Raw genomic sequence first — 26863 nt, 5'->3', positions numbered from 1 at the left:
GATGCGCTGAAATGCCATCCATGGAATGATGTGAGGCATAGCAAGTCGAGACAAAGCGAAGGAAAGTTGAGACGGTTCTTTGTTACTCTTCGAGGCAGCAATTCGATAAACGTAATGGAGTTAAAAATGAACTATCCTAGATTCTAAAATTTGTCCCCATATTTACAGTGAATTCTAATATTTGTTAAATATACCTTAAGGGGAAGATAAATCGAAGCCAAACCTCAAATTTTCAAGAGCACGAATCTGGAGAACCAAACATCCGTTTAAACAGAAATTATTCGAATGGTCACTCGCTGATGGTGACCAATCGATTAAGTTTTCAGCTAAAACGGATGTTTGGTTCTCCAGATCCGTGCTCTTGAAAATTTGAGTTTTGGCTTTGATTTATCTTCACCTTAAAACTAGCGCTATCACAGTTAGTTTATCACAGTTCACTATCACAGAAAGTAAGTCGTTGAATTACATTAAGGTGAAGATATAACGAAGCCAAACCTCAAATTTTCAAGAGCACGGATCTGGAGAACGGAACACCCGTTTGTGCTGAAAACTTAATCGATCGGTCGCCACCAGCGAGTGACCAATCGATTGAATTTTCAGCTTAAACGGATGCTTGGTTCTCCAGATCCGTGCTCTTGAAAATTTGAGGTTTGGCTTCGATTCATCTTCACCTTAAATCACTAAAACTAACCTAAATCTAAATCACAGGTTGGTAGTCGAACAGACAATAGGCGAACACATATCAATTTGTTACAAGCTCAAACCGAAAAATTTATAGGCCTATTCACATGACGTTCCAAAACAGCTGATCGGGAAGCTCTTTGACAGTTCTTCTATGAAACTGACAGCCTCGTGTATGCACCGGTCCCAAGGGGGCATCAAAAGATGATTACTCCGTAGCTTACAACAAAAACACGTTGAAGATAGTTTCTCCTTTTATTTGGTGGCTTACACAATTGTTTACTCATTTACTTGCGTATTTCTAGGAATCGTGTAATGGTTAAGCAAAAACACACTAAAATCAATTCCGTCATTATGCGCCTTACCCAGCTTAAACCCACGTTAATGAGTAGTTATAAGCTAACGTGTACAACCCAAATTGTCAGATTTCCCAAAAGTGTCAGATTCCCAAAAATGTCATAATCATGTTGGCCACGGTGCATCAATATGTGGTTGACAAGCTTGGAGGGCCCGTGACCGGTCCTCCACCGATGTAAACAAATGCATAGACGGATCTGTCACATGAAAAGGCCTATTGTAAGTTACCTATATAGGGAGTCGATGCCGGTTATGGATCCTTTGCGTATTATGGACCCCCTACAGAAAAACATAAAATTAGCACTCAAAGCAACCTTATTCCTATGAAAATCCATCGGGGGAACTTCGATTGCATTGTTAGTCAGCGGTTTCAGGCAAAATATTTGGTTTGAGGCCCATAAATACATATATTTGAACAGTTTTGTAAATGAAACCACCCAAGAGGGTCCATAATACGCATTTCCAGGTGGGTCCATAATAGGCACGTCGGCAGCGAGCCGGATTACATGGGAATCAAATGGAGGGTCCATAATACGCAACGTTAAATTTGTAAACAATCCTATTATGGACCCCGGGAGGGTCCATAATAGGCATTCGGACAACAGTTTTCCAAATGTATATTTCTCTGGGAAAATCGTATGATTTTGTATGTTGCATGGGTGTACTGTAAAGTAAAGACATTGAACTTGTTATTAGACTCCACAAAACGTGTATCTGCCTGAGATATAATTGCGAAAAGGCGTCGAGAATGAATTTCAGCTACTACGGGGTTCATTACTAGCATTGACACCCTACGTTACAAAACTAAGCTAATTAAAATAAACATTGCAGCTTGGAGCTGATTTCGCACCAGAATCTTGAGTTTGCGAACTGCTTAAAAGAGTGACCTGCCAGATATAGTGTCGTGAATCGCTTGGGTTCCTGACTGAATAACAGTGCGCGCTTGGTACCACTCCCCGGATCCGCGGAACGTACTTTTGCCGTCCGTTACAATAGGCCTAGTGTGACGTGTCGGGAATAGCCCCGCTTTATGGGTTATATCCCGAGACCTACCAGAATTGGGTCCTAAAATTTTTAATGAATTCTTGTTTTTATTTGATAATACGATAGAGCATGTTACTGCAATTCCTTTAGCAATTTTTCCCGCTGAAATAAGGACTATATCATGTTTAAACTTTAATTTCAAAATTTGGTCCATGAATGAACCTTGACACTTTTGATCATGTTTGACGTTCGCTTAGTCGTCAAAAACACCACAGGGCTTTTAGTTTTAACACTGGGGTTGTTCCTATCTGACATTTCGGAAGGAACACGGAAAACAAAATATACCCAAAAATTTGAGTTTAAGCCAAGGGGTGTGACAAAATCTAAAGAAACATAAAAAAATGGTTTCGGGCTTAAACCAACGGAGAACATTAAAAAATTGAGTAAACATGTGTTTTTGGCCTAAACTTAAGCGTTTAGCACTTAAATTGGGACAGGGCTTTAGGACCCTATTACCTACCCTGCTCGGATTCCATCGCCGCAATTGTCCAACACCGAGAAGCCTCGCATTCCATGATCTGCATGTCGACCACCGTTCATCATGGCCACAACGAAAGCTAAGTGTTAAAACCTTTTGTACAAATTTCGTCCTAATGAATATTCTAAAAACTTGTTCTCAATAAATTCCTTAGTCTCTTAGTTAAATATTGTATTGTGTAAATTTTGAGTACTTTGTTGAACCGAATTGTCTAGTCCTCCATTTTGAAAAGTACTGTTTTATATTTGTCCAGCATTCACGGGAAGATAAAGTCCTCTTAGAGACCATTTTAAAACGACCCTGCTAGTCGGAACAAAGAACTCTATAGTTACACTTTACAGTGTGTTTTTTGACAAATGTATCAACATTAAGTAAAAATTTAGTAGGGAAGGTGTACCGGTATTCGCCATGTACCAGTTATTCGCCACCCCGGATTATATACCGTTTTACGACATATATGGTTGCCAATTGTTTAGTGTTCGCTAAATTGCCCTAAGATGATAAGAAAACATTCTTGAAAACCGAAAAATTTTCTCAGAAAATAATATTGTGTCGCCAGCACTAAATTGAAGTTCGGAAGTCCACACTTTCGACTTCCGAACTTACTTCCGAAGTTTTTTGACATTCCCAAGAAACATTTGCCTATTTTATAATCATTTATTAAGCAATTTTTCACAACTACATACTGAATAGTTGCTTTATTATATTACTAGACTGGCCCACTTTAGTATGGGAGAAAATTAAAGTTGTATAATTCCACGGGGCACCCACCAGGATTATTCTTTAGGGTTAGAGGAAGACTTCCTGAAAGTTTCAGCTCATTTGGTCGTTCCATGAGCTGGCGCAATTGAATTGAAGTTAATATGGGATTTTCAGCTCCAACATATAAGAAACAGCACATCATCTCCTGTTTGAGTCAGGAAAATTGTTGATCGCGTTCAATTGAACCCAAAATGTCAAAAACACTACTTGATACAATAGCAAACAATATTGTAGAAGGTTGTATGATGATTAAAATTGATAGAGTTGGTGTTTTAACTATCTGAAGTAGATTTGCAATATTGCATAGTATTCCTTCAACTTAGCTGGGTGGTAGCCACCAAGCGCATCATAGCCACCTATGACGCTGGGCGAGCTTCGACACAAGGTGCATGCACATGTGTGATTGTACGGGAGTGCTGATCTAAGCCTAACTTTCAACAACTGAAAACTTAATGAAAATGAGCTTAAATCCAGATACTACCTTCGGCAACAATGTTCATTAGCGTATCAACTAGTGAATTTGTCATTCTGGGCTCAATTGAACGCGATTAACTAGTGTACGAGACGAAACAGTTACATAGGATCAATTTTCAATATATTTGAGACGAATATTCCATACAAACTTTGAATTGAATGCGCCAGCTGGGGGAGCAACCAAATGAGTTGAAATTTTGAGAGAGCTTTTTTCTTACCCTAAGGCACATATCTAGGGGGTGCCCCGTTGAATTTTACAACTTTTTTGTTTAAGGGCCAGTCTATTATATTACTTTGCAGCTGCTACGCACACATTGTTCAAGCAAATCTGGCGAAATTATTAGCACAGAGAAACAGACGTAACACTTAGAACAAATCGCGATCAAAATCATAGTCGCGAAAACATGTACGCCCAATGCTAAAACACTGTAGTTGGCCGATGGACCAACAGGTGGCAGTATTGTGTAAACGTCAAAAACGAACAAAAACGACACGAGCGCTGCGGGTGGTCAATTGACCACCTACCATATATTCGAATCGGTCGTTAAAAAGTTGGTCGATGGACAACGATGAGAGTGTGACGTCTGTTTGTCTGTGTTATTAGGCTACAAATCATTTAATGACTGTAATAATATATTGAAATGATGTTTATTCAGGGTTTCACTTAGCCTAATAAGGATTGATGATTTAACAACGCTAATTAAACAAACAACATTATTGCAGTTTAATTCAGCATCATGTTTAACAACATTTTAATTATTTGCATGTGAAACCTTTGTTCAGGCGTTGTTCACACAAATTTGGAGAAGTTATAAAGCGTGTCGTTGTATTATTGACTTTATTCTACAACTTCAAATTCGCTTTATAAGCATTTATCTCAGTGTAGTATATAGAACGAGGCCAATAATAAAAATAGAAATATTAAAAATGCCATCGATTAAACAGTTTTGGTGCATTTATTACGGTCTATTCAGAAGTATTTGGCATCACTGATAATCGACATAACGAAATACAGATGTGGGAAAAAAGAAACGGCGACGTTGAAGGAAGACAGACATAATATGTTCACAGGATGTGGTTCTCTAGTGAAAGAGAGAAAGAACGAGATTAGAATGCTGCTCCGAGTTTGTTGCTAATCTGTAGATGATTCTTTGGATAGATTTTGAGGTAAACGGACGTGTTTGAGATCGCGTCCACACTATTTATTTTAAAATTGATTGTGTTTTGCTTTAGAGCTTGGCGGATAAGTGTGAATTTACGACACTCAGCTTTTATTCAACTGCCACAAAATTAATTGAAAACAAATAAATGACTAAAAATCGCTAACACCGTATATATCAAATGCAGCGTACACTTTTACTATGCATTAATAACCACTTTCAATAATTACCTGGATACTGGATTCAAACTCGAGACCTTCCCATCGTCAGCGATATACCTTGCCATCTGCGCCATCCTAGAATTCATATATCAGCTTTCCAGTGCCCAATATAAACCTCTTGTAGTTGAACATTGATCATGCTTGAGCTTCTGTTCAACAATGTCTAATCAACACGTGCTATGCTGATCAACAACTGAACAAGCGCATTACTTCTGTTGCTGTTCAGTACTGATGCGAGCTGAATTCAGTCGGCTATTTATAGCGCACGGTGAGAAAATTTATGTCAATGCTGGCCAAAAATAAAGTTTATACACAAAGTAAAAAGTCTGAAATGATTAATCGAATTTCATAATAAGTTTCAACTGGTTAAAACTTTAATTTAATTGTTCATCTAGCTATACTAAAATTAATTTATTTCATATATAATATGTTTATAAGATTAATATTTTAAGTATTTGTCGTACTTTTCCATATATTAAACATTATAGAAATGTAAAGTATATTTCAACCATTTGTATGTTAAATGTGCTCATTTTGTTTTTCAAAATAATCCAATATCAAAAGACTGATTCAAAATATTTTCTAAACATAATTGAATAACTGTATTGAGAAAGCATCAGTTATTATTGTATCCAATATGTTTTTATATATTAGTAAGTTAGTGATGAATTCGCCAAAGGCGGTAAGCCACTCAAATAGCGATAAATAATAATAATATTACACACTCAATCTGTTCGGTAAAAATAACTGGGTTTTTGAACTACCGAAAAAGTCAGTAAACTAAAAAAAATGTCAGAAATCAAAAAACAGAGATTTTTCACTGAAATTTTGCAGAGAGCTTTCTTTTTATATCATACTAGTGGTCCCGGCAAACTTCGTCTTGCCATCAAGTAGGCTGTTGAAAAACGCTATGGATCGTCCCATACAAAATGACAGTTTCGTTCAGGCTCGTTTTTCCGACTTTCCCGGTGAATATCCTGGGATTTTTATACACACAAACACGTCGGAACACTTGACGAACAAAACGGAAAAATAATCATTCAAATCAGTTGATCCGTTCGTAAGCCATTTCGTGACATACAAACACCACTCCATGTTTATTTATATAGATATCGATAAAAAATAAATCATGTTTAAATTAGCTTTTCAATTACGCGTGACGAAAGTTTTCATTTTACTGACTTTTTCGCTAGTTCCAAAACCCAGTAAAATTTTACCGACCCCAGTAATTTAATCTAAGTGTGTAGTAAGTTGAACAACCTATACTATAGTAACTTTTTCCGATATCAATAGCGCCGCAGATGATAATCACTACATTTGAAAAATTTAAATTATGATGTTTTTAATCCAATTCGAACATTACCCTCGTTGATCCATAGTCACCTACATGTCTTAGATTTGATTTGAAAAACATTTGAAACATTTGAAAATAACATAAAAAGACATGATATGTTTTGCTTGAATAAAAGCATACTCATATACTGTTATTCGCATTGTTTTTAAGTTTTACTAATCATGCTGGTCAACATTTTAAGTATAAGACACTGAAACTTTTGTACGATTTGTTGTTAATCAAATGTTCAATATTTTACTAAAATTATGGCAACAACCTATAGAAGCTTTTGATCAGTCAATTGTTAAGCTTCTTATGTGTTGTAGAACAAAAGCTACTATATTTGCATTTTCGGAGGTTTATTCAGCTCTTATTCAAAACACAAACTTCAAGTGGAATAACAGCTTTTTTATATGCGGAAATTAATTTTATTCAATTAATGATTCAACTAAAAATTTGTTCAGCAATGGTTGCTGCTATGCAGCTTGTATTAAACATGAAAGTAGCTTAAAAGCTACCAATTGTTCCTTGGGTTTGGATTTGGCAACTACGTTATGATGAGAATGAGCTTGTTTTGGCTAGCTGAAAAGGGAAGTAAAGTACGATAACAGTACACCGCCAACAGGCCTACGGATAAAACGGAATCTATAAGAAAAACAGTGAAAGCAGGTATTTGAGAAACTAAGTGGTGGAAGGAGGGAATGACCTTTACCGCCGTGAACCTGTCCTGTTCCTGGAAGAGCCAAGGCAAAAGTTCCACGGAAGATTTTTCACAACCATTAGTGTGTCATCCTGCACGATGTTTTTGTTTTGATTTACTAGGTGCAGTGTTGCGAAATCATATGATTTGAACAAAAAAAAAGTATCGGATGTAAGCAAAGTTGACAGTTTGCCAGCGCCCTCCCGACAATTTTTGTCTAAATGCACAATAGAAAAAAATCATTTTCCTTGAAGTTTTTGCTCCTTTGCACCAATTTTTCGCCATGGTGTTCCTGATTCGCCACCCTCCATAAAAAAATGAACGTAGGTGGCGAATTCAGGAACCGAAATTAAAATCGTGGCGAATACTGGTGCAAGTGGTCCAGTATTCGCCACCCCCATTTTTAATACAAAAACAAAGTTTCTGATTAGTTTTTATATTTTCCCTGCTGAGCAGGGGAGAATTTGGGTTCTAAAATTTTTAATGAAATCTTGTTTTTATTTAACAACATGAGGATGAGAAGTTAAAAAAAAAACAATAGAAGTTTGGCACACTCAACTATATTTAGGTATTCAATTTTTTGAAATGTGAAAATATTGAAAAACACCTAGAAATTTTTATAACGTTTACTTGAATTTTGACGGTTTTGCACGCTTTGCCCTTCTTATGTGCCGGTTTTCCAGTGAAAGTTGGTGACAGGTTCCCTTGACTTTTGGGAGCTCGCAATCAAAGCTAGCTGTCTCCTCTCTCTCAGTTGTTCCTAACTGACATTTCGAAAGGGACACGGAAAACAAAATACATATACCTAAAATTTGAGTTTAAGCCAAAGAGTGTGACAACATCTAAAGAAACATGAAAAAATGTTTTTTAGACTTAAACCAACGAAAAACATTAAAACATTGAGTAAACATGTGTTTTTGGCCTAAACTTAAGCGTTTGGCACTAAAATTGGGACAGGGCTTTAGGACCCTATTGATCCGGTACGAGAAATATGGAGACAGATGGGCCCACTACATTGAGTTGAAAATCTTTCGACCAAAACAGTCCGGACACGCCATACAAGACGATCGGCATCCACAATGAGCGATGAACGGATTGATTGCAGTTTAAATCGATCATTTCAATATAACCTCGAGTAATAAAAAATATATTCAATATTGATATATATTGCTTATATAAGCATTTCCATAGTCGGCGGGGTTTCCTCTACTAGGGCAGATTGAAATCAAAGTTAGTCAAATATACCATTAACGGAGGTAAAGTGTAAATACATTATTTGTCAATTTCACTGTTTTCATAGTAAAATACAATACTGTAAACGTGGTCAAATATAAGGAAACATGTTAAAATCTTGAAATAGTAAAATTGACCGCTTTGATTGTTAGGGTGATATCGTCAAATAGTCTGTTGTAAATTGTGGGTACATTGTTGTTAAGACAACCCCCTAAAATGGTAATTTCAACTGCAACATTATTTTACGTGTACGTTTTATCGGATAATGTGGGTTTAATAATGTAATAATCAATAGTCCAGAGGTGCGATTGATGGAAGCTAGTTATCTCTTTCTTTCTCTTATAAGCGGTTTCTTCATCACCGCTTTGGCCTTAAACCTGGTTTAATTGTATGGGTATACGTGGTTTACGGCTTAAGCGAAGGTGGAGAAATTGGCCGTTAGACTATAGTTTCATTTAACCGCACACCTCTGTACTGGAGCACATTGTTTAATAATGTTTATTTGAATTATTTTTATTCGGGGTCCCTCCAAAGATTTTGAGCATCCCAAGACAACGCTCACGAGTGACCGGCGGTGAGTGCGATTTGTTGTTGTGCGTTCGCTGTGCAGAGAGGGGCGATTCGTGAGAACTGTCAAATCGTTCGTAATATTTATCGCAACGCAGGCAGTAGCAAAATTTGAAGGCGTAATTTTTTCACTTTGCGGTAGTTTTAGAGTCATTTAGTGCTGCAAATAATTAGTTTAAATGAATAATAAAGTACTGTTAGGTATAGTGCTGATGGTTTTCCTACAATTCGTTAGTTCTCAGGTACGTATTTCGTTGAAACAAATTAGGACCTTCGTCACGGATTTGTTGGATTCATTTGGTGGCGAAGATACCATATCAAGAAGAGTAGTCACCAATTCATTATCGGAATACTTCGCAGGCACAATCCTACGAGGACAAACGATGTAAGTGCATCTGTCCCAGCATCAAGTCGGTTAACAACAACACTGAGGATGACTCGGATCGGATGTTGATAATCGACAATGTTCCCCCGAACAAGTGTAACTGTGATGGGGTCATTCTTCCGCGTATTGCCGACAAGATAAAGGGCAAAGAGCAGGAGTTTTGCCCACGATGCGACTGCAAGTACGAGAACCGAAATACGACGATTATAAAGGTATATCAGGATTTGTGTTCATGGAATAACTATATGAAAGAGTATTATTGTATTTCTTTTTAGGTGGTCGTAATCATCGTAATATGGATCATATCCCTACTGGTGATTTACATGCTGTTCCTTATGTGTCTGGATCCATTGCTGAACAAACGAGTGAAGGCGAATTACCAGGAACACACAAATGAAGATGTGAATATCTATCGTGATAACAATAATTCATTTCATAGTATTAATAGCTTTCAAAAGCGTGGTAGTAGTAGGGTTAAGTTTAGCCATAAGCGCACATCCGCCATCATTGCCAGTATTGAGGAAAGCGATAGCGATAGTTCCGAATATTTTTCGAACACACGAGATCTGGAACGGGTTCGTCTACTAACGGCGGAAGATTCCCTTTGACTATCCACTTATGCACTTCTGTACAAATATGTTTGTTCTTCAAGAGCATATACGTAACATTATTTTAAATATCTCATATATTTGAAATTGAGACTTGATATGATAAAGCAAGGCTGAACAACAAACAATAAACCTCATTATGAATTTTTGAAATTACACCATCTTCAGTTTATCATTTGTTTCGTTGCATCCGCTGTTATCAGTTTTACACGAATGGTTTTGTTTGTCTTAAAAAGGCATTTTGTATGGCAAGGTACTTAGTGATAACGTTTTTAACAAGCTTATCTTTGTATCTCATCATTTTTGCAGGAGGATACTTCGGTCGCCGTTGGCAATCACAGTCAAGATATGCAGGTTCGAGATGGAAATGTCCTCAATCGGGTCGGTCACTCGCAGGATAAGTGGAAACGGCAGGTGCGAGAACAGCGGCGCAACATCTACGACCGACATACCATGCTCAACTGAAGATTTTTTGAATTAGTTGAAGGAGCATCACCTACATTTATAACTTAATCCATTTATCATATTGTAATTGTTAGCAGAATACTTTGGACTAAATGAAACATACTCCCATTGGATATACAAAAGGTTTTTTGTTTCATTTCGAATCAACCTATCCTACAATTTTTCTTAGCAATTAGGATGCAAACACATTTTAAAAAAGTCGTACTAAAACCGAAGGTCAAATTGAAAAATGAACAAAAAATCTAGACCTGCCTCCTGTGAGAATCGAACTCACGACCGCTGGTTTACAAGACCAGCGCTCTGCCATCTGAGCTAAAGAGGCCCCTTGAGTGCAAGGTCGCCAAAGCAAGAACAATATTCACATCATCAGCTATCACGCGGAGCTTCTCTAGTGCAAAGTGTCTATAGAATCAAGGTGTGCTTTTAGATTAGTTGGTCACTCACGCACCCATATGATACTCCGTTGTGTAGAAGTGAGCAGTGTTTGCCCTATGCAATCTTCCCTACATGAATAACTCACACTAGCAGTAAGCACACCTTGAACAAACGAGCCGGCTTTGTTTACTATTTTTAAGTCACTAACAAATCAGTGTTTTCGATAAAGAATGTAATCTTTTTACTATCAATTCAATATACGTTTGTGAATTCGTAATTTCGCGATTGTAGTTATTTTCTTCGACTGTTCCCAACACGTTGTTCGTACACAAAACTTGCAGTTTTTTGCATTTATAAAACAATGATGAGTGCTAACAATCCGATATTTACCTCCAAGTAAATGCTGTTCCCCATTGGATCCGTCATAAGCCGGCTTGTACGTCACGTAATAAATGGATGCTGCTCGAGTCACTCTGGTACTCACATCCGTCACTCGCGTCACTCAAAATTAGATATATTTATTAGTACAATTCCCGGCTAAAAATAGAAACTTTGCTGGCCGAATGGTTCATGAAAATGGAGCAAATGCGTATGGACGAATTTTGATGCATGAAGAACGCAGTAAATTGAACCTCGTGTTGTTAGCACAGACAGGTAGGCATACAACTCGAATTTATTTTATCGTGCAGAAAAATTGCGCTCAATTCAAATATTTGCCACATGTTCACTCGTGGCGATTGTATTGCTGTTGTTCGAATTTGACGTTTGTGCAGTACCGCCAAATTGATGATTGTTCTAACTATTGCTATCAGTATATACTTTGCCATATGTGCAAATATTTGACAAATTTTGACAAATTTATTTGTCATGTGTGTCATCATTGTTATGCAAATATTTGCCAAACTTTGTAAAAGCCAATACTTGCAGATACGATAAAATATGGGGCTGTGCATTGTTTTGATTTTGCATGGGATTTTGACTTTTACTGGCCTTGTTGTGTACAAGAGGAGATTTTTGTGCAGAGCCTCATATAGAAAATTTGCCGAAACAAATTCTATTTGGTCAAGTTTGCAACTCCGTTCAGTTTTCGAGTGGCAAACATGGATAAATAAGAGTTTGTTAAATGTGTGTCCACCGTGTACTGACCTTTGGCAAACAATAGGGAAACGACAAACATTAGGCAAATGTTTGAAACGTCAAAGAACCAAATATTTGTACACTTGGTAAAGTGTGTACAGATAGCTTATCATGTATGTTTATCTGTCAAAATCACCCAAGCTACCAAATAGCACTTAAATTTGCCATAATTTCAAATATAGTGCTATTACAGAGCTAACATGTCCTATATTAGCTGTATAATAGACCTATAAGACCAGAAAGGAGAATTAGCAGGTTAGTGGTTACTTGGGCATGCTCACCGGGTTGGTCGTAGTGCTTACGTTCATTGGATCTGGTTTATGTGGATAGCGGTATACTTTTTTTCTATTTATTTATTTGGCAGGCTCAAGCGCACTAGGCATAACGGAGTCAAATAACCAAATCAATTTAATAAAAATTATAATTAAATTGTATATCCTTGCCTATATAATTCCTCTATCCTTTAACTTTCCTCCTCGATGGATTGCTGCCGAAGAACAGAGTCATCAATATGCGAGTATAAACCATATCGCATGCCAGTTCGTTGGTCAGCGGGGGGATCATCAGAAACAACTTCGTTGCTATCACTTTCGCTGGAGAGGGTGATAGGCGGCGCGACACGTTTCGGGGCATTGGTGCTGATTGTATCCGAATCAACTGATCTCTGTCGTTTTGGCTCCTGCTTATTTTTTATCTGTTTGGTACTACTTTACCCACATTCTACGGCTTGGATAGAGATGGCCATTGTTTTTCGGCTGGCTTTGACGATTGCTCTTTTTATCAGACTGCTGTTTGTGACTGCTATTAGATGTAGAACACCGTAGCTTTGGATATTCTTTAGCTCCACAGTTTCGGCAGGTGCGTGTCTGCGAAAAATACGACACATGTGTCGTTTCTTCGCACACAGTGATGTACGACGGAATTAGTACGGTTAGTTTCATGCGTACTATATGCACGCCGTTGCTGAGGCCCGGGAAGTAGCTTCTCCAGACGTCGTTTCGTATAGATATCACTTCACCATACTGTTGCATAAAACTGACAATGAGATGATTTTCGATCTCCTCCGGGAGATCATGCAGACGAACATCAACAGCGCAGCTATCGATGTAAATCGGCAACGGGATTGCGAGCCGTTTCCCCTCACAATTCATGGAGCGTTTCATGTGGTGATTTGAAGCGATGTTGGCGGCTGCCTCCTCACTTTGCATGGCCAAAAAACTACGTGCTTCACGTTGTCCATTTGGATGCTTTTCACCACCGTCATGTCCAGTTTCAACTCGCAGTCTAAAAACTGTTTTGTATCGGCGACGCTAGGTCGTTTTGGTAGAACTGAAGTGTCCAACACAATGCAATTTTTTCTTGTCACCGGCATGATTGCAGAAATAATAAACTACAAAAGAATCGAATGAGCGAACTGATAAAAACGTGTTGTCTGGATGAGAGACGGATAGCAACTTTAGCGGTATACTTGTTGAGCGAAACCTGACTGAGCTGTTAGATGGATTTGTAAAATCCGAACGCTGACAATCGAAAAAGGCAAATGATAGTGAGTGATACTAAAATCACAGACAAACATACGTCTTCAATTTCTTTGTGGCGTTACGTACTAACTGGGACAGAGCCTGCTTCTTAGGTTGTGTTTATATGAGCACTTCCACATATATTAACGGAGAGATTTCTTTGTCAATTTACCATTTGTACTTTCAACCTGTACAAAACTTCGAAGAACAAAAATGAAGGGACGAAAGGTAGAAATTCTTTTTTCAAATAAGGAAAATTTCCCCACCAAACAATTAATTTTTCATTTGTTCCTTCGACTCTTTGTCTTTCGACCTTTTGTCCATAAACCGAAGATACTACTCTATGCTCTGGGAAGTCAAGACTATTTAAATTCCGCAAAGATCGTCGACCGGTGTGAATCGAACACACGACTCTCAACTTGGTCTTGCTTGGAATAGCTGCGCATTAATCGCTAAAGCTATTAAGGTGAAACATCTCGGAATCCAAAGATGGTCGGCACAATGGCCGACTTGTGCCCCTACTCACGTTTTTAAAGGCACTAAACTAGAGAAATAGTTGGCAAACGTTTCTGATCTTCTTATTTTAAGCTTTCTGCTAGTGCACAAAGCCAAAATAAAAAGTGCACTGATGTTGGATGCTTTCTTCGCGAGATTTGTGCCGTTGAGTTTCAGTGCAATCTTAGATGTTAATTCCAAGCTGTTTCACCTTAAGGCCCCCAAATAGATGTAACACTGTCGAAATTTCCCGCGACTACGTTTTTAACAATCACTTTAAAAAAATACCTTGACGTCTCACACAAGCGCCTGATGCATTAGGTTTCGCTACACATAATTGCATTTCGTGCAATTCGTTATATTTGGTTATGAGCTCTTTGCGAATGTTACGCTTTTAAGGTGAAGATGAATCGAAGCTAAACTTCAAATTTTCAAGAGCACGGATTTGGAGAATCAAACATCCGTTTAAGCTGAAAACTTAACCGATTGGTCACTAGCTGGTGGTGACAAAAATTGCTGACAAAAATTCAAAGTAGATTTTCCTTAAAATAGATTTTCTTAAACTAGTGCGTCTGCGTTCCTTAAAAATTAGGAAATTGGAAATTAGCCACAAAAACCTAAAATCAACCAAGAAAATAAAACAAAACCTAATAGGAGCCAGAAGATAAGAGTTTGATATTTCTCAAATCTTATACTTTTGTTTTTCTTATGTTTTTAGAATTCCTTGTGATATTACGACAAATATTACTATATGTTTTTTTTTACATTATTCTCTCTAGGAATTTCATTATTATTTTATTCAAATATTTGCCTAAATGTTTGCACGGAATTAGGTTTTATAAATGAACTACATTTAGTTAATATTTCACAAGGAATTTCTCCTGAGACGAATTTTCCGAAGGAATTCCTAAAAAAATTTTGTTTAGGATTACTCAAGAATTCAATATCGATTTGTGTGGTGTAAGGAGGATCAGTTTGCCTTTTTTCCCGAAAATAACGAATCCCATTAGAAGCACACTTCATCGACAAGGCCTACAGGTGGTACACAAGAGCGACAGGACCCTACGTGACCTATTGTGCAACCTTAAAGACAAGGTTCCACCGGACGAGCAATCTGGAATATACCGGATCCCTTGTAAGGATTGTCCCGCTGCCTACATAGGCCAAACTCGCCGAAAAGTGAAAGTTAGACTTAAAGAACACAGAAATGCAGTATCGGCCAATACAATTAACGAATCGAGTGTAGCAGCCCATGCGATAACATCCAATCATGAAATAGATTGGGAAAGTGCGAAGCTTATAAAGAGCGTAAAGAAAACTTCGCACTTGAACGCATGGGAATCTATGTTCATCAGCAACGACGAAGGACCGCTGATGAATGAAGACGATCCACCCATCACGTCGTGTCTGTTCAATTTGATAGATACGACGATGCAGTAACATTTCTCTTCGGACGCGTACGAACAACGTACGAGAAGCAATCAGTTGGACATTGTCCCGTAGATGGGCTACATCGCGCCCGAAACCGGTCGACAGAAAGGTAATTTTTAAGCTTTCTTGACGTTAGTAAGAACTATAAGTGTTATGTCTTGTCTCGCGTCGCGTTTCGTGAATGTCAAGAATTCAACTTGGACTTTCCCAAGAAAAACCTGAATTGCTCAAAAAAATCTTTGATAGATTTTTCAAAAAAATCCTAACTCCTCCAAGATTTTATAAAGTGATTCATCCATCGGTTTCCCTGAGAAATCCATCAAGATTCCCGATCAAAACGTCTTCAAAAATTCAATCAATAACTTTTCGAGAAATTTCTATGGATTTTCATTAAAAAAGTCATTTAGGATTTATAAAGATTTCAACTGGGGACTTCTCTAAGCTCTAGAGATTCCCTTCAAGACTTCTACAGAAATTTTTCCAATAATTATTTGAGATTTTCTCAAGCAAGTCTTGAAAGATTGTTTTCAGAAATTTTCCGAAGAATGCGTCCCGGGAAATGCCACGAAAATATTTAAAAAATAAGAAGATCCAAAGTTACCTCTCATAGAATTTGTGTAAGTTTTAAAGTCACACTTAATAAACATGGACCTCTGAATTAACTCTTGAACTTTTGAGGACGTCCTAGATAATATGCTAAGATATTCGAAAAAAAAAATCGAATCTCAGGATAGTGTTACGCAGTATTTTCTAAAGAAATTTCTTGAAAAACGTTGAACAGAATCTCTACAGTAATTTGTATAGGATTAAATGGAGGAATTATTAGAAAAATTGCTGTAGTATTTATTAACTGGTGTAAAAACATAGATAAATGTTTGAAGATTGGGTTTTTTGAAAAACTTGTTTTTACTTGGATTTACTGGAGAAAGTGAAGTGAAACAAATGTCTGAAGTAAATTCCAAAATAGTTTTGAAAAAATAATCCTGAGAGGAAATTACTGGAGATAGTAGCTCTGGAATTTCCAATTTAAATTCTGGAGAAATTGTTCTAAGCATCCTTTGAAAATCCGCTGGAATAATTTCTTGTAGAATTGGTAGAAAATTCATTTAAAGAATGTCTGGAGAGATCCCTGTATGAGACCCTGAAAGTATTCTAAATAAAATCACTATGATAGTTCCTGAAGCTTTTCCTCGGGGAATCTGAGACGAAATTTTTGAAGAGCCTATTGAACCCGTAATAGTCTCGGAAGGGCTTTCCTTAGCCGGTTGGTTAGTTGTAGCCGCGGACTACAAAGCAAAGCCATGCTGAAAGTGTCTGGGTTCGATTCCGGTCGGTCCAGGATCTTTTCGTAATGGAAATTTCCTTGACTTCCCTGGGCATAGAGTATCATCGTACCTGCCACACGATATACAAATGCGAAAATGGCATTTTGGCCAAGAAAGCTCTCAGTTAATAACTGTGGAAGTGCTCATAAGAACACTAATCTGAGAAGCAGGCTCTGTCATAGTCAGGACGTAAAGCCAATAATAAGAAGATAGTCTCGGAAGATTTCTTTGGAGCCTCTACAATTTTGCATCAGGACCCAAACCAAGAAAAATAAGGAAAAAAGAGACTGGAGACATTTTGGTTAAAATAGCCGCTTTAGAGACATTTCATTAAAAATAGAGACATTTAGAGACTTACATTGACCAGTAGGCAAATTCCGGCGCGTATTTTCTTCAAAGAAAAAAAAATTCTTGCTGGTGGATTATGGAAGAAAATTTCTTCTCTTAGAAGAAAATGTGCGCCGGAATTCACCTGCAGGTCTCAAGAGAAAAAACTACTATATACCAGTCCACACTGGGCCAGGAGCAGAATTTAGCCAGACAAAACCTCTAGCGCTTTAGGAATGCATTTTTTCGAGTTGGCGTCAAAGGAGACTTATCTTGAATTTGTTTGTTCTTCAATTTGATGGTAAAAGTTAGTTGGAAATTTCGCCGCATAGGTGGCGCTGCGATGCAAACTTTTTTGTTTTGCGTCCTAGAGCTTTTGCGTCTTCGGCAATGTTTTAGAACGTGTAAAAATACGACAAGTTGTCGAAGACACCAAAGTTCTAGGACTTCAAATAACAAAGTTATGGTAAAAAATGTGTAAATCACTTAAATTTTACGTTTTTTCTACTTTTTACGTCAAAATCGTAAAATGTTTCATTTTAACAACTGTGCGTCATTTAATTTTGATGCCATGCATATGCTGTATGAAAAAAAATCTTATTATTATATAAATATTTCAATTTTTGAACAAATTATTGTAAAAATATGATAATTTTTAACATAACTTTACTCAAAAAGTTGCAAGTTTTTGCAAAAACTTATCAATGTTCCGAAATATGCTATATTTCATCTACCAAATGTCGAAGTTGGCCAGATGTAAATTTTGATATATTTGAGATATCTTAATTCAAAATAACCATCTCTTCATATAAATAGAATGGACTTATTATTAATTTTATCATTATTCTACAAGATTTTTGACACATTGCGTCAGTTAAGATTTGTTAATCAAATACTTTTATTTTGATACTAGTGATTTGTAAATTGTGATTTATGTCAGAGAGAACTGTCTCGACGCGGTCATAACAGGATGTTAAATATGAATAATAGCAGGCCATAGCGAAGTTCTAATTAGACAGTTGTTGGAGATGACATAAGAGCCAAACAACAATATGAAAATATCTAGATACTGTAACACCTGACTAATAAAAAGTATTTGATTAATAAAACTTGACTGACGCAATGTGTAAACAATCTTGTAGTACAATGATAAAATTAATAATAAGTCTATTCTATTTATATGAAAAAGGTGGTTATTTTGAATTCAGATATCTCAAATATATCAAAATATACATCCGGCAAACTTTGACATTTGGTAGATGAAATATAGCGTATTTGGGATCATTGATAAGTTTTTGCAAAAATTTGCAACTTTTTGAGTTAAGTTATGTTGAAAATTATCATTTTTTTACAATAATTTGTTGAAAAATTCAAATATTTATTTAAAAATAAGATTTTTTTTTCATACAGTATATGCATGTTATCGAAATTAAGCGACGCATGGGTGTTAAAATGAAACGTTTCACGATGTTGACGTAAAAAGTAGAAAAAACGTAAAATTTAAGTGATTTACACATTTTTTATTATAATTTTGTTATTTGCAGTCCTAGAACTTTGGTGTCTTCGACAACTTGTCGTATTTTTACACGTTCTAAAACATTGCCGAAGACGCGAAAGCTCTAGGACGCAAAACAAAAAAGTTTGCATCGCAGCGCCACCTATGTGGCGAAATTTCCAACTAACTTTTATCATTAAATTGAAGAATAAACAAATTCAAGATAAGTCTCCTTTGACACCAACCCGAAAAAATGCACTCCTAAAGCGCTAGAAGTTTTGTCTGGCTAAATTCTGCTCCTGGCCCAGTGTGCAGTCGTACACACTTAGATTTGTTTTCGTTGTTCGGTAAATAATATTACCGAAAACGAACTGTAAATAAATAATTTACTGAAGTTTCGGTATTGCAAACTAAAATTACCGAAAAAACTTGAAAAAAAAGGAGATAGAAAATATATTCATCTTCTTTTACTGACATCGTCGTTTCATTTACCGAAAAACCGGTACATAGTATAGATTAACCGTAGACTGTAACATTTAACCGTACTTCGGTACATAGTGTCACAATGGTTTACCGAACAAATTGTAATTTGGGATTTTCGAGATCAGCAGACATGCCGCCATATTTGTTTTGAAGTGCAAATCGACGCTTTGGATCGTCTCCGATGTCTTTTTTAATTCTGTGTTTTCGAACGTGGATACTGTTTTCGAAAACCTGTTGCAGCAAGATGTGCGTCTGGTACTTCTCCGTAGGTATGACCAGTGGATTCTTATTGAAGAGCTTATTTTAAATGCAAAATATTTCGTTATAGTGCCAAATCTCGTTCCGAATTACAACGTCACGTATAAGGATGTTCGGGAAAATTAAGTGATTCCTTGATCTTTATTGTGCTTCAGAACACTGTAGCTGTGGAAATGCATTCCAAATGTCTATACAGAATCCGAAATAAATTTATCGATTATCAAAATAAATTTCATTATTTTTATGTTTTTCAATCATCCGGAATGGAACATTGGCTGTCTGCTGATAAAAACAATGCGTTCGGTAATAATCTTACGATTTGCTCGGTAACCATTAACGAACAGTTTGTAATATTTTGACAGCTGTGTTTTGGTTTAAATTACTGATTGTTCGGCGATTCTTAACTTTACCGAAAGGATTACTGAGCGCTCAGCGGTTTATATTTCGGTAAAAAAATTACCGGAGTCGGTGAAATTTTCTAAGTGTGTATCCTCAGGATTATTCATTGGATCAACTTCAATTATCATTCATATTAAAAAATAAATATCCTTTGCATTTACAGTCGCCTCTCCACATCTCGATATCGAAGGGACCATCGAGATAGGGAGAGATCGAGACCAAGAACATGAATTTAATGAACACTAGATTGAAAATCACTCCGTTACTAGGAAAATAATAAACAAACAAACTTCATTTCGAGTTTCCAAATTGTTCTGAATCCCTTAAATCTGGCCTAGTAACCTTTGATAATGTTCTTATCGACATATGGAGAGGAAATTGGGAACAAACAATCAACAGAAAGACATCGAGATATGGAGATATCGAGATTAGGAGGATATCGAAATATGGAGCGAGAAATCGTATGCAGAATGAAGGGACCGAAGCAATCATCGACATAGGGAGAGATATCGAGATGAAGAACATCGAGATGTGGAGAGTCGACTGTTTATCCTTTTTGAATCAATATTATTAAACACATTGACAAAAATAAAGCCTGTCCACGTTAAATTTCGGACACCCAAATAATGGCAGCAAAAAAAAGTTCGAGAATTTTACAGAAAGAAGGATTAACATCCTTGTCAACTGTTTATTTTGTAGATATAACTCTTTTATTCTGAAATAAACAATTGTTTTTGTTGAATTATGAGTAACTTTTTTTTGCTGCCATTATTTGGGTGTCCGAAATTTATCGTGGACAGGCTTTAGACCAAACTGCTTGCCTGTTCAATCAATGAGGTGGTTCTAATTTCGTCATCTATTTCTAGATAACAAATGGATGAACAGCAAAAATTCTGTGAAATTTGTTATTTTTTTAGAAGGAACTGAAGATGCTTGAAAAATGTTTCGTCGCACTGAAACTCCATCAAATAGTTTGTATTTGTTTTGAATAGATGATAAATAGTTAAATTTGTATTCCAAGCCTCCTGCTGATTTTTTTTTGTTGAATCGTGGGTAGGACAATCCTTTCACTGTCCTACCCAGGTGTTTTTGTGCATAGTACATGTCCTACCTGTCCTACCCACTTCCCGCGCCACTGAATGTAAAATATATTGACAATATGTTTGTGAATATTTCAAGTACGGTTAAAACAAAGACACATTAAAGACCTCCATGTCCCTTGCAGTTGCCCAAAATTTTATGGCTCATAAGGTAATCTAGAAAGCCGTGAAAAGTGTACTGCGATCTGTCAAACTTGGGTACCTTTTGCACTACCGAGGGACCAAATCTGAGCCCGAGTCGGACTATGGAATACTATGGATAACAGCTGCCTAGGCTTTGAAATACTACAACGGAAAGTTTTATATTTTTGTTTGTTAAATTGTTTAAAATAAATTATCGTACACCACGACTAATTGTATGTATTTTCATTTTTAATTTAATTTCATGCCTTACGATTCGTAGAACATTGCCTTTCGGGTTACTTGACTAATTAGTGCATCTTTCTTTGGTCATAGTAGTTCTTTACTCCATGTAAAGATACATTGGACGTGGGGTGGAGCTTAGCTGCCTTTTTTAAAGGGAGTAAGCCTTAATTTCCTTAAATACTTTTTCATATTAAAACGAAGTAAACAATTTACTTTCAATTTCCAATTCGTTCAAGAACTGCAAAATAAAAATTACAGGTATCGTTACATTATTAACACGTCATCGTTCCGTATAATGGGCCATTTGGAAAAGGTTAAATTTACTGAACTATGAACTTTTAATCGCAAGCATTTCTTCGTATCACATAACACATGAAATTTTATGAGGCCAACACATGCGCATTTCGCTTTCTCACGTACACATGTATGTCACACTTACTTCCCCTCTTTAGTACATAGCATGGTATCTCCTTCCTACATACAGATGTTTACAGTATACCAAAGTTGCTTGAATCTTGCTTCTCTTTCCCTCTGTATGGGATCGAAATCTGAGTGCAAACTGTTTTTCGCAGGGTATTGATAGGTGCTGCCATCTACGTATTCCACTCTTTTCAACATGATCGTCGAGGTATAAGCTCATAACATCATTGATTGACATGTAATAATATTGATTAACATTTATTTTATTTTTTTGATTACAGACGACAAAAGTTACAAATATTGCAGATTCACTGATATAATTTGATAGCCAAAGGGGCAAAAATATATTTGCGCCCAACGTGGGGCTCGAACCCACGACCCTGAGATTAAGAGTCTCATGCTCTACCGACTGAGCTAGCCGGGCAACTTGGTAAGAAGGAGATTTATGACAAATAAAATCTAAAATTTCAAACTTGAATGCGGAAATTATAAACCCAATCGATTAATGAAACAAACAGGAACTCAATCAGCGATGGTTCGAAATCGGCTGGAGTAGCCGTATTGTTCTTCCAGGATTAACTAATTGACTTCTGTCCATCGCTAATGCCAACTATAAATGCCACTAGATATGCATTATAAATGGTGACCGTGCGGTCAGACATTGGTCCTGCACAGGGCAGACAATCGTCACCTTCAAATGGAAAAAGTCGGCGACGAAACTAAAAGAAGCATCGTCATCGTCACTCAAGTAGCGTCGGATGACGATTTGCCGCAGAGATCCGGCGCAGAGGCTCGGCGTCATGACGAACAAATACGATTCCTTCGTTACGGGCGAATCTTCGTTCGGGAGCACTGAGCCGACTAAAAATATGAATCGTGTCTTCGACAGATTGAGAGCATTTTTTGAAAAAATAAAACAAAAAGAAAATAACAAAACACGACTGGAATCGAACAAACGATCTCCGAATCGTCAACACCACGCGCTTACCAACCAAGCTATTTTAGAATCATGAGGGAAGCGGGTTCATTTGCCAATACAAGCAATTATGTGATGGCATTCGTTGATTGGTGCGAAGCAAGCGAATATACAGTAAACGTCTTCTTCTTGTAAGTAAGGGTAGCAAGCGGGATGAAGAAAAATTTGCTCGTTGACGATTTTGGATTGAAGTTAGTCGTGCATTCTTTCGTCGATGAAGAGACGACGACCTGCCAGAGTTATTATACTGGATGACGATGTCTTTTTTTATTTCGTCATCGCACTGTGACGAATCTGACGATTGCCTGCCCTGGTCCTGCATACGGAGGCGGGAGAGTTTAAATCAATGAAAGTGAGCGAGAAAGAGAGTGAAATGGCCTCTGCGGTACTAGGAGGCTATGACTTGAACCGGGTAGTTCTTAGGTCTCGGGGCTAAGCGCGATAAAATACGGCGGTCGTCGGGAGATTCGATTGGGGAAGTGAGATTTTTCGGGGACCCTCCGATGGTACGCTCCGGGGAGCGCATCGACATCGAATTCTGAAGTGGCTATTCTCGCGCGCGCGTTTGTGTCGTCCTCCAGCTCTCACACGCGCGTGAGCTACTCTCGTACTTTTGGGGGATTCGCAACTCTTCCATCACCCGCCTGGTCCGAACCAATAGATGCGGGACGGGGAATATCGCTCCGCCGTAGAACACAGGTTGATCGGATCCGAGTTCAGTTTCAGAGCGGCAACAACAGCGCGGGAGCGGGAGAAGACTTGTGGATGCGCGTTGAGTCGCCACTTGAGCATATGTCGGAGAAATTATCTCAGGATTCTCACAAAGTTCGTCAGATTTTCCCAGAGTGTTACGAAGGCTCGGCCCAAACCAGTCGAGAGTTTCGTCGAAATGTTCTCCAAACGTTGAGGGGAGGAAGTTACTGAGTAATAAAAAAACTGGTCAATGATCATCTCCCACAAATGCCTTCGACAGCTCACAGTTGAGTTTGAGTTACTGAGAATACAATTTGCAAATTGAAATTGATCGCAGACCAACGGAAACGTCCCTTTCAAGATGACTGAAGCCCCGTTTCTCAATCAGTCTTGCACCGTACATACAATTAGCATTAGCCTTCGCAGCTGAATTTTGTCCTTTCCTTGGCACCAAAAACCATTTTGAAGGAGAGCATAAAATCATGCTTCACTCAGTCCACACCGTCATCTCTTATTCCTACAGTGAAACAAGAGACGACAAACTTTAGCTCCTTTATGCGCTTCTTGTGCTCAGGAAGAAGCAAACGCTAGCAGTGGTAAGAAGGCCATACTTCAAGAATCCTTCCACAGGGTTATTTTCTGCTATGTGATTCACCACATCCAAAACTTTTTATCTCCGTGTCATGTGGGGGTTGGTGGGTTGGTCGCAATGCATTGTGATGGAGTGCCTTTTCCCAGAGAATTTCTCAACTTTCTCTAGTGTGAAAGTTAGTTGATTGGTTTTTGGGAGATTTTGCACCAAATTATTGCTTGTGCGAACGAAGTGCAACACCAATAGGGTCGTAAGGCATTATAATCATTTTGGAATGTATGAATTTAGGAGTTTATTGACTTAGCAATTTCAATATTTATGTCTTGAATATATTGAGAGATCGTTATCTCAATAATATGTATAGGTACCTAATCAGAATAAAAAAAAATCCAGCAGTTTGAACTGGAAATGCCAAATATAAATTACATATATGTATCTCGAAACCATGTTTATCAGTACTGGAAGGACCATGGGTCCTAACCTTTTTTAGTTGCGATTCGCTTTGAAGTTCTACAAACATTCCGCGGACCTTTGAAATGCAAGAACGAAAGTTTATGGAAATTTACCAAAGATCTCATAAATCAACATATATCCAACGAGAAAATTTCTATTACCCTCAACCAGCGGAATTCGAACCAACGATCCTCAAACTGATCTATCTGAATAGCTGCGCGTCTGTCTGTCTGTTAAGTCCACTAAGAATCATACCAAGACTCTGATAAAAATCTTTAAAAAAAAAAATCTAGTAGTTGAGAACACTTTTACAAAAAATGATCACCCGAAATTTGTCAAAAATATTCCTAGCAGAATAGAAGAATCCACTAAGCATCAACTTTTCTAGCTGCTCTGAATATATTTTGGATTATTTTCCTAATGGGTTTCCTAGGAGTCAATTAATGACCGGAGGAATAATTCGTGGAAAATTCAGCTAGGAACTCTTCAAACTTCTTCTTCAATTATCCTTGGATTACTCTTCAATGTTCCTAGGATTACTACTACAAATGTTTGTTGAAAATCTTTTCAAAATCCTGCTGATGGATTCGGGAAAATTCTGCTAATGTTTTGAGTGGAAATTGTAAACAATTCAACTTTCTATAATCTCGTAAAAAGTTTACTCACGAACTTCAAAGAAAGTTTCAAGAATCTTGCCAGGAAGCTGGAGAAATCTGCAAAAAAAGGCTTCTTATTTCTCATTGATACCTCTAGGAACGATGTTAATTTTGGTTAATAGTTCGCACTGAAAAAATAACAGTCGAATTCGGCAAAAGGGTCCTAAAATTTGTAATGAAATCTTGTTTTAGCAATTTTTCCCGCTCAAAAACCGGCTAGATCATATTTGAACTATAGTTTTAAAAATGGGTCTAAATATTAACCTTGACAATTTTGATCATGTTTGACGTTCACCTAGTCGACAAAAACACCATAGAGGATTTAGTTTAAACACTGTGGTTGTTTCTATATGAAATGTCGGAAGAACAATCTGAAATGTCGGAAAGACAGTGCACCGAGAACGCCCGAGAAGTCGTTAGTTTTTTCCCTCTCGGGTGACGTGTTCTTTTCTGCCGGGCAGTGCGTCGAGAAAGTCCGAGAAGTCGTCAGTTTTTTCCCTCTAGGATGACGCGTTCTTTTCTGCCGGGCAGTGCGTCGAGAAAGTCCGAGAAGTCGTCAGTTTTTTCCCTCTCGGATGACGCGTTCTTTTCGGCCGGGCAGTGCGTAGAGAAAGTCCGAGAAGTCGTCAGTTTTTTTTTCCTCTCAGGTGACGCGTTTTTTTCTGAGTGCTTTTATATGGCCGAGCACACGAGTGAAGCTGAAAGTGGATTGTGGCTGCTCAATCAAGGATGAAGGATCAATCGGTGAGCTCGTTTCATGCTTTTTTTTCAAGTCTATAAAATATGTATGACCGCACATTTAATCGTTACATAAATATGATTTTTCAACAAACTATGAATGGTTCGTCACTGTAAGTGTCGACATAAACTCTTATTCATAACATTATTGTTTTATATTTTTTGTATTAAATCACTTACCTTTATTTTTATACATAAAAAAAATGCTTTGAATGGTTTGGTCTGTGCTAGAAGTGTAGACTTGCAAAACGTTCATTTTATTCAAAAAACTTTGAATGGTTCGCCACTGTAAGTGTCGGCATAAGAATATTATGTGATGGTCTAGCCAATCGATATTTTTTTTTCTCAATTTTAGTAAAATATCCTGTAGGAATGTTGCTTTTAGCTATTTGTTCAACAAACTTTGAATGGTTCGTCACTTCAAGTAACGGCATTATTTTCTCATACTTGAAAATTTTTCATGTCAATCGAAAATTATATTTCTAAGTATGTTTATATCTCACAAATAATCGTTTATCATGGTCTAATCACTTATCAAAGTGAATCCTGTGACCCAACGATCCTCCCCATTAACAAACATCCCTCCCAGTAACCTTTGCGGAGATGCAGAGGCAAACACGGTCTCCAAATAGCAAAGGTTACACACTAACATTCCTTCCCCCAATCCCACCTGACTGCAAGGACGTGGCCGGCGCCGTTATTGCCCATGTATAAATAGAGGCACTGAATTATGCACACTGAAGAAGATTATGGCCAATCCCAGCCGAACTTCTACCGTGGTGCATCAATATCCGGACGCTTAAGTCGACACAAATGTTCAAATGCTAATATCAAGGTGTTGTTTCAGAAAACCTTTAATGTAATATTGTTTCGAACCTTGTTTAACTCAAGATCTTTACGCTACTGATGAACTTTTTGGTAAAAATCATGATTTCAACATGAAAATCATTCAAATACTTGAGCACGTCTTGTCCATAAATCCGGACAACTGATGCAAACGGTGTATTTAAATCCGGACACTTATGAATCAAAATCCGGACACTGTGTAATCGCACATAATATTCGTTTAATTTTAATGAAAATCAAATCAAAACACAATAAAATATAGATATTTAAAATCTTGATGTCTGCGTTTGCCCTATAATGTCAAAAAGAA

The 26863-nt window shown here is 37.4% G+C and overlaps 1 protein-coding gene and 2 non-coding genes across 3 annotated transcripts; 1 reads left to right on the top strand and 2 right to left on the bottom strand.

The window, feature by feature from the left end:
- Window positions 1-9064: 9064 nt before the first annotated feature.
- Window positions 9065-10590, top strand: LOC5570277 (uncharacterized protein CG1161). Its single transcript, XM_001658980.2, has 4 exons — window positions 9065-9252; window positions 9371-9607; window positions 9671-9796; window positions 10313-10590. The coding sequence occupies exons 1-4, from the start codon at window positions 9190-9192 to the stop codon at window positions 10466-10468; spliced, it is 582 nt and encodes a 193-aa protein (XP_001659030.1). The 5' UTR covers window positions 9065-9189; the 3' UTR covers window positions 10469-10590.
- A 127-nt stretch (window positions 10591-10717) lies between these two features.
- Trnat-ugu lies at window positions 10718-10790 on the bottom strand. The gene has a single exon. It is a non-coding gene; the product is annotated as a tRNA-Thr (tRNA).
- Window positions 10791-21950: 11160 nt separating this feature from the next.
- On the bottom strand, window positions 21951-22023 carry Trnak-cuu. The gene has a single exon. It is a non-coding gene; the product is annotated as a tRNA-Lys (tRNA).
- Between the last annotated feature and the right edge of the window lie 4840 nt (window positions 22024-26863).

This window comes from Aedes aegypti, chromosome 2 (assembly GCF_002204515.2).
Source record: "Aedes aegypti strain LVP_AGWG chromosome 2, AaegL5.0 Primary Assembly, whole genome shotgun sequence".
NCBI classification, from domain to species: Eukaryota; Metazoa; Arthropoda; class Insecta; order Diptera; family Culicidae; genus Aedes; species Aedes aegypti.
This window is presented reverse-complemented; position numbering and strand designations above follow the sequence as displayed.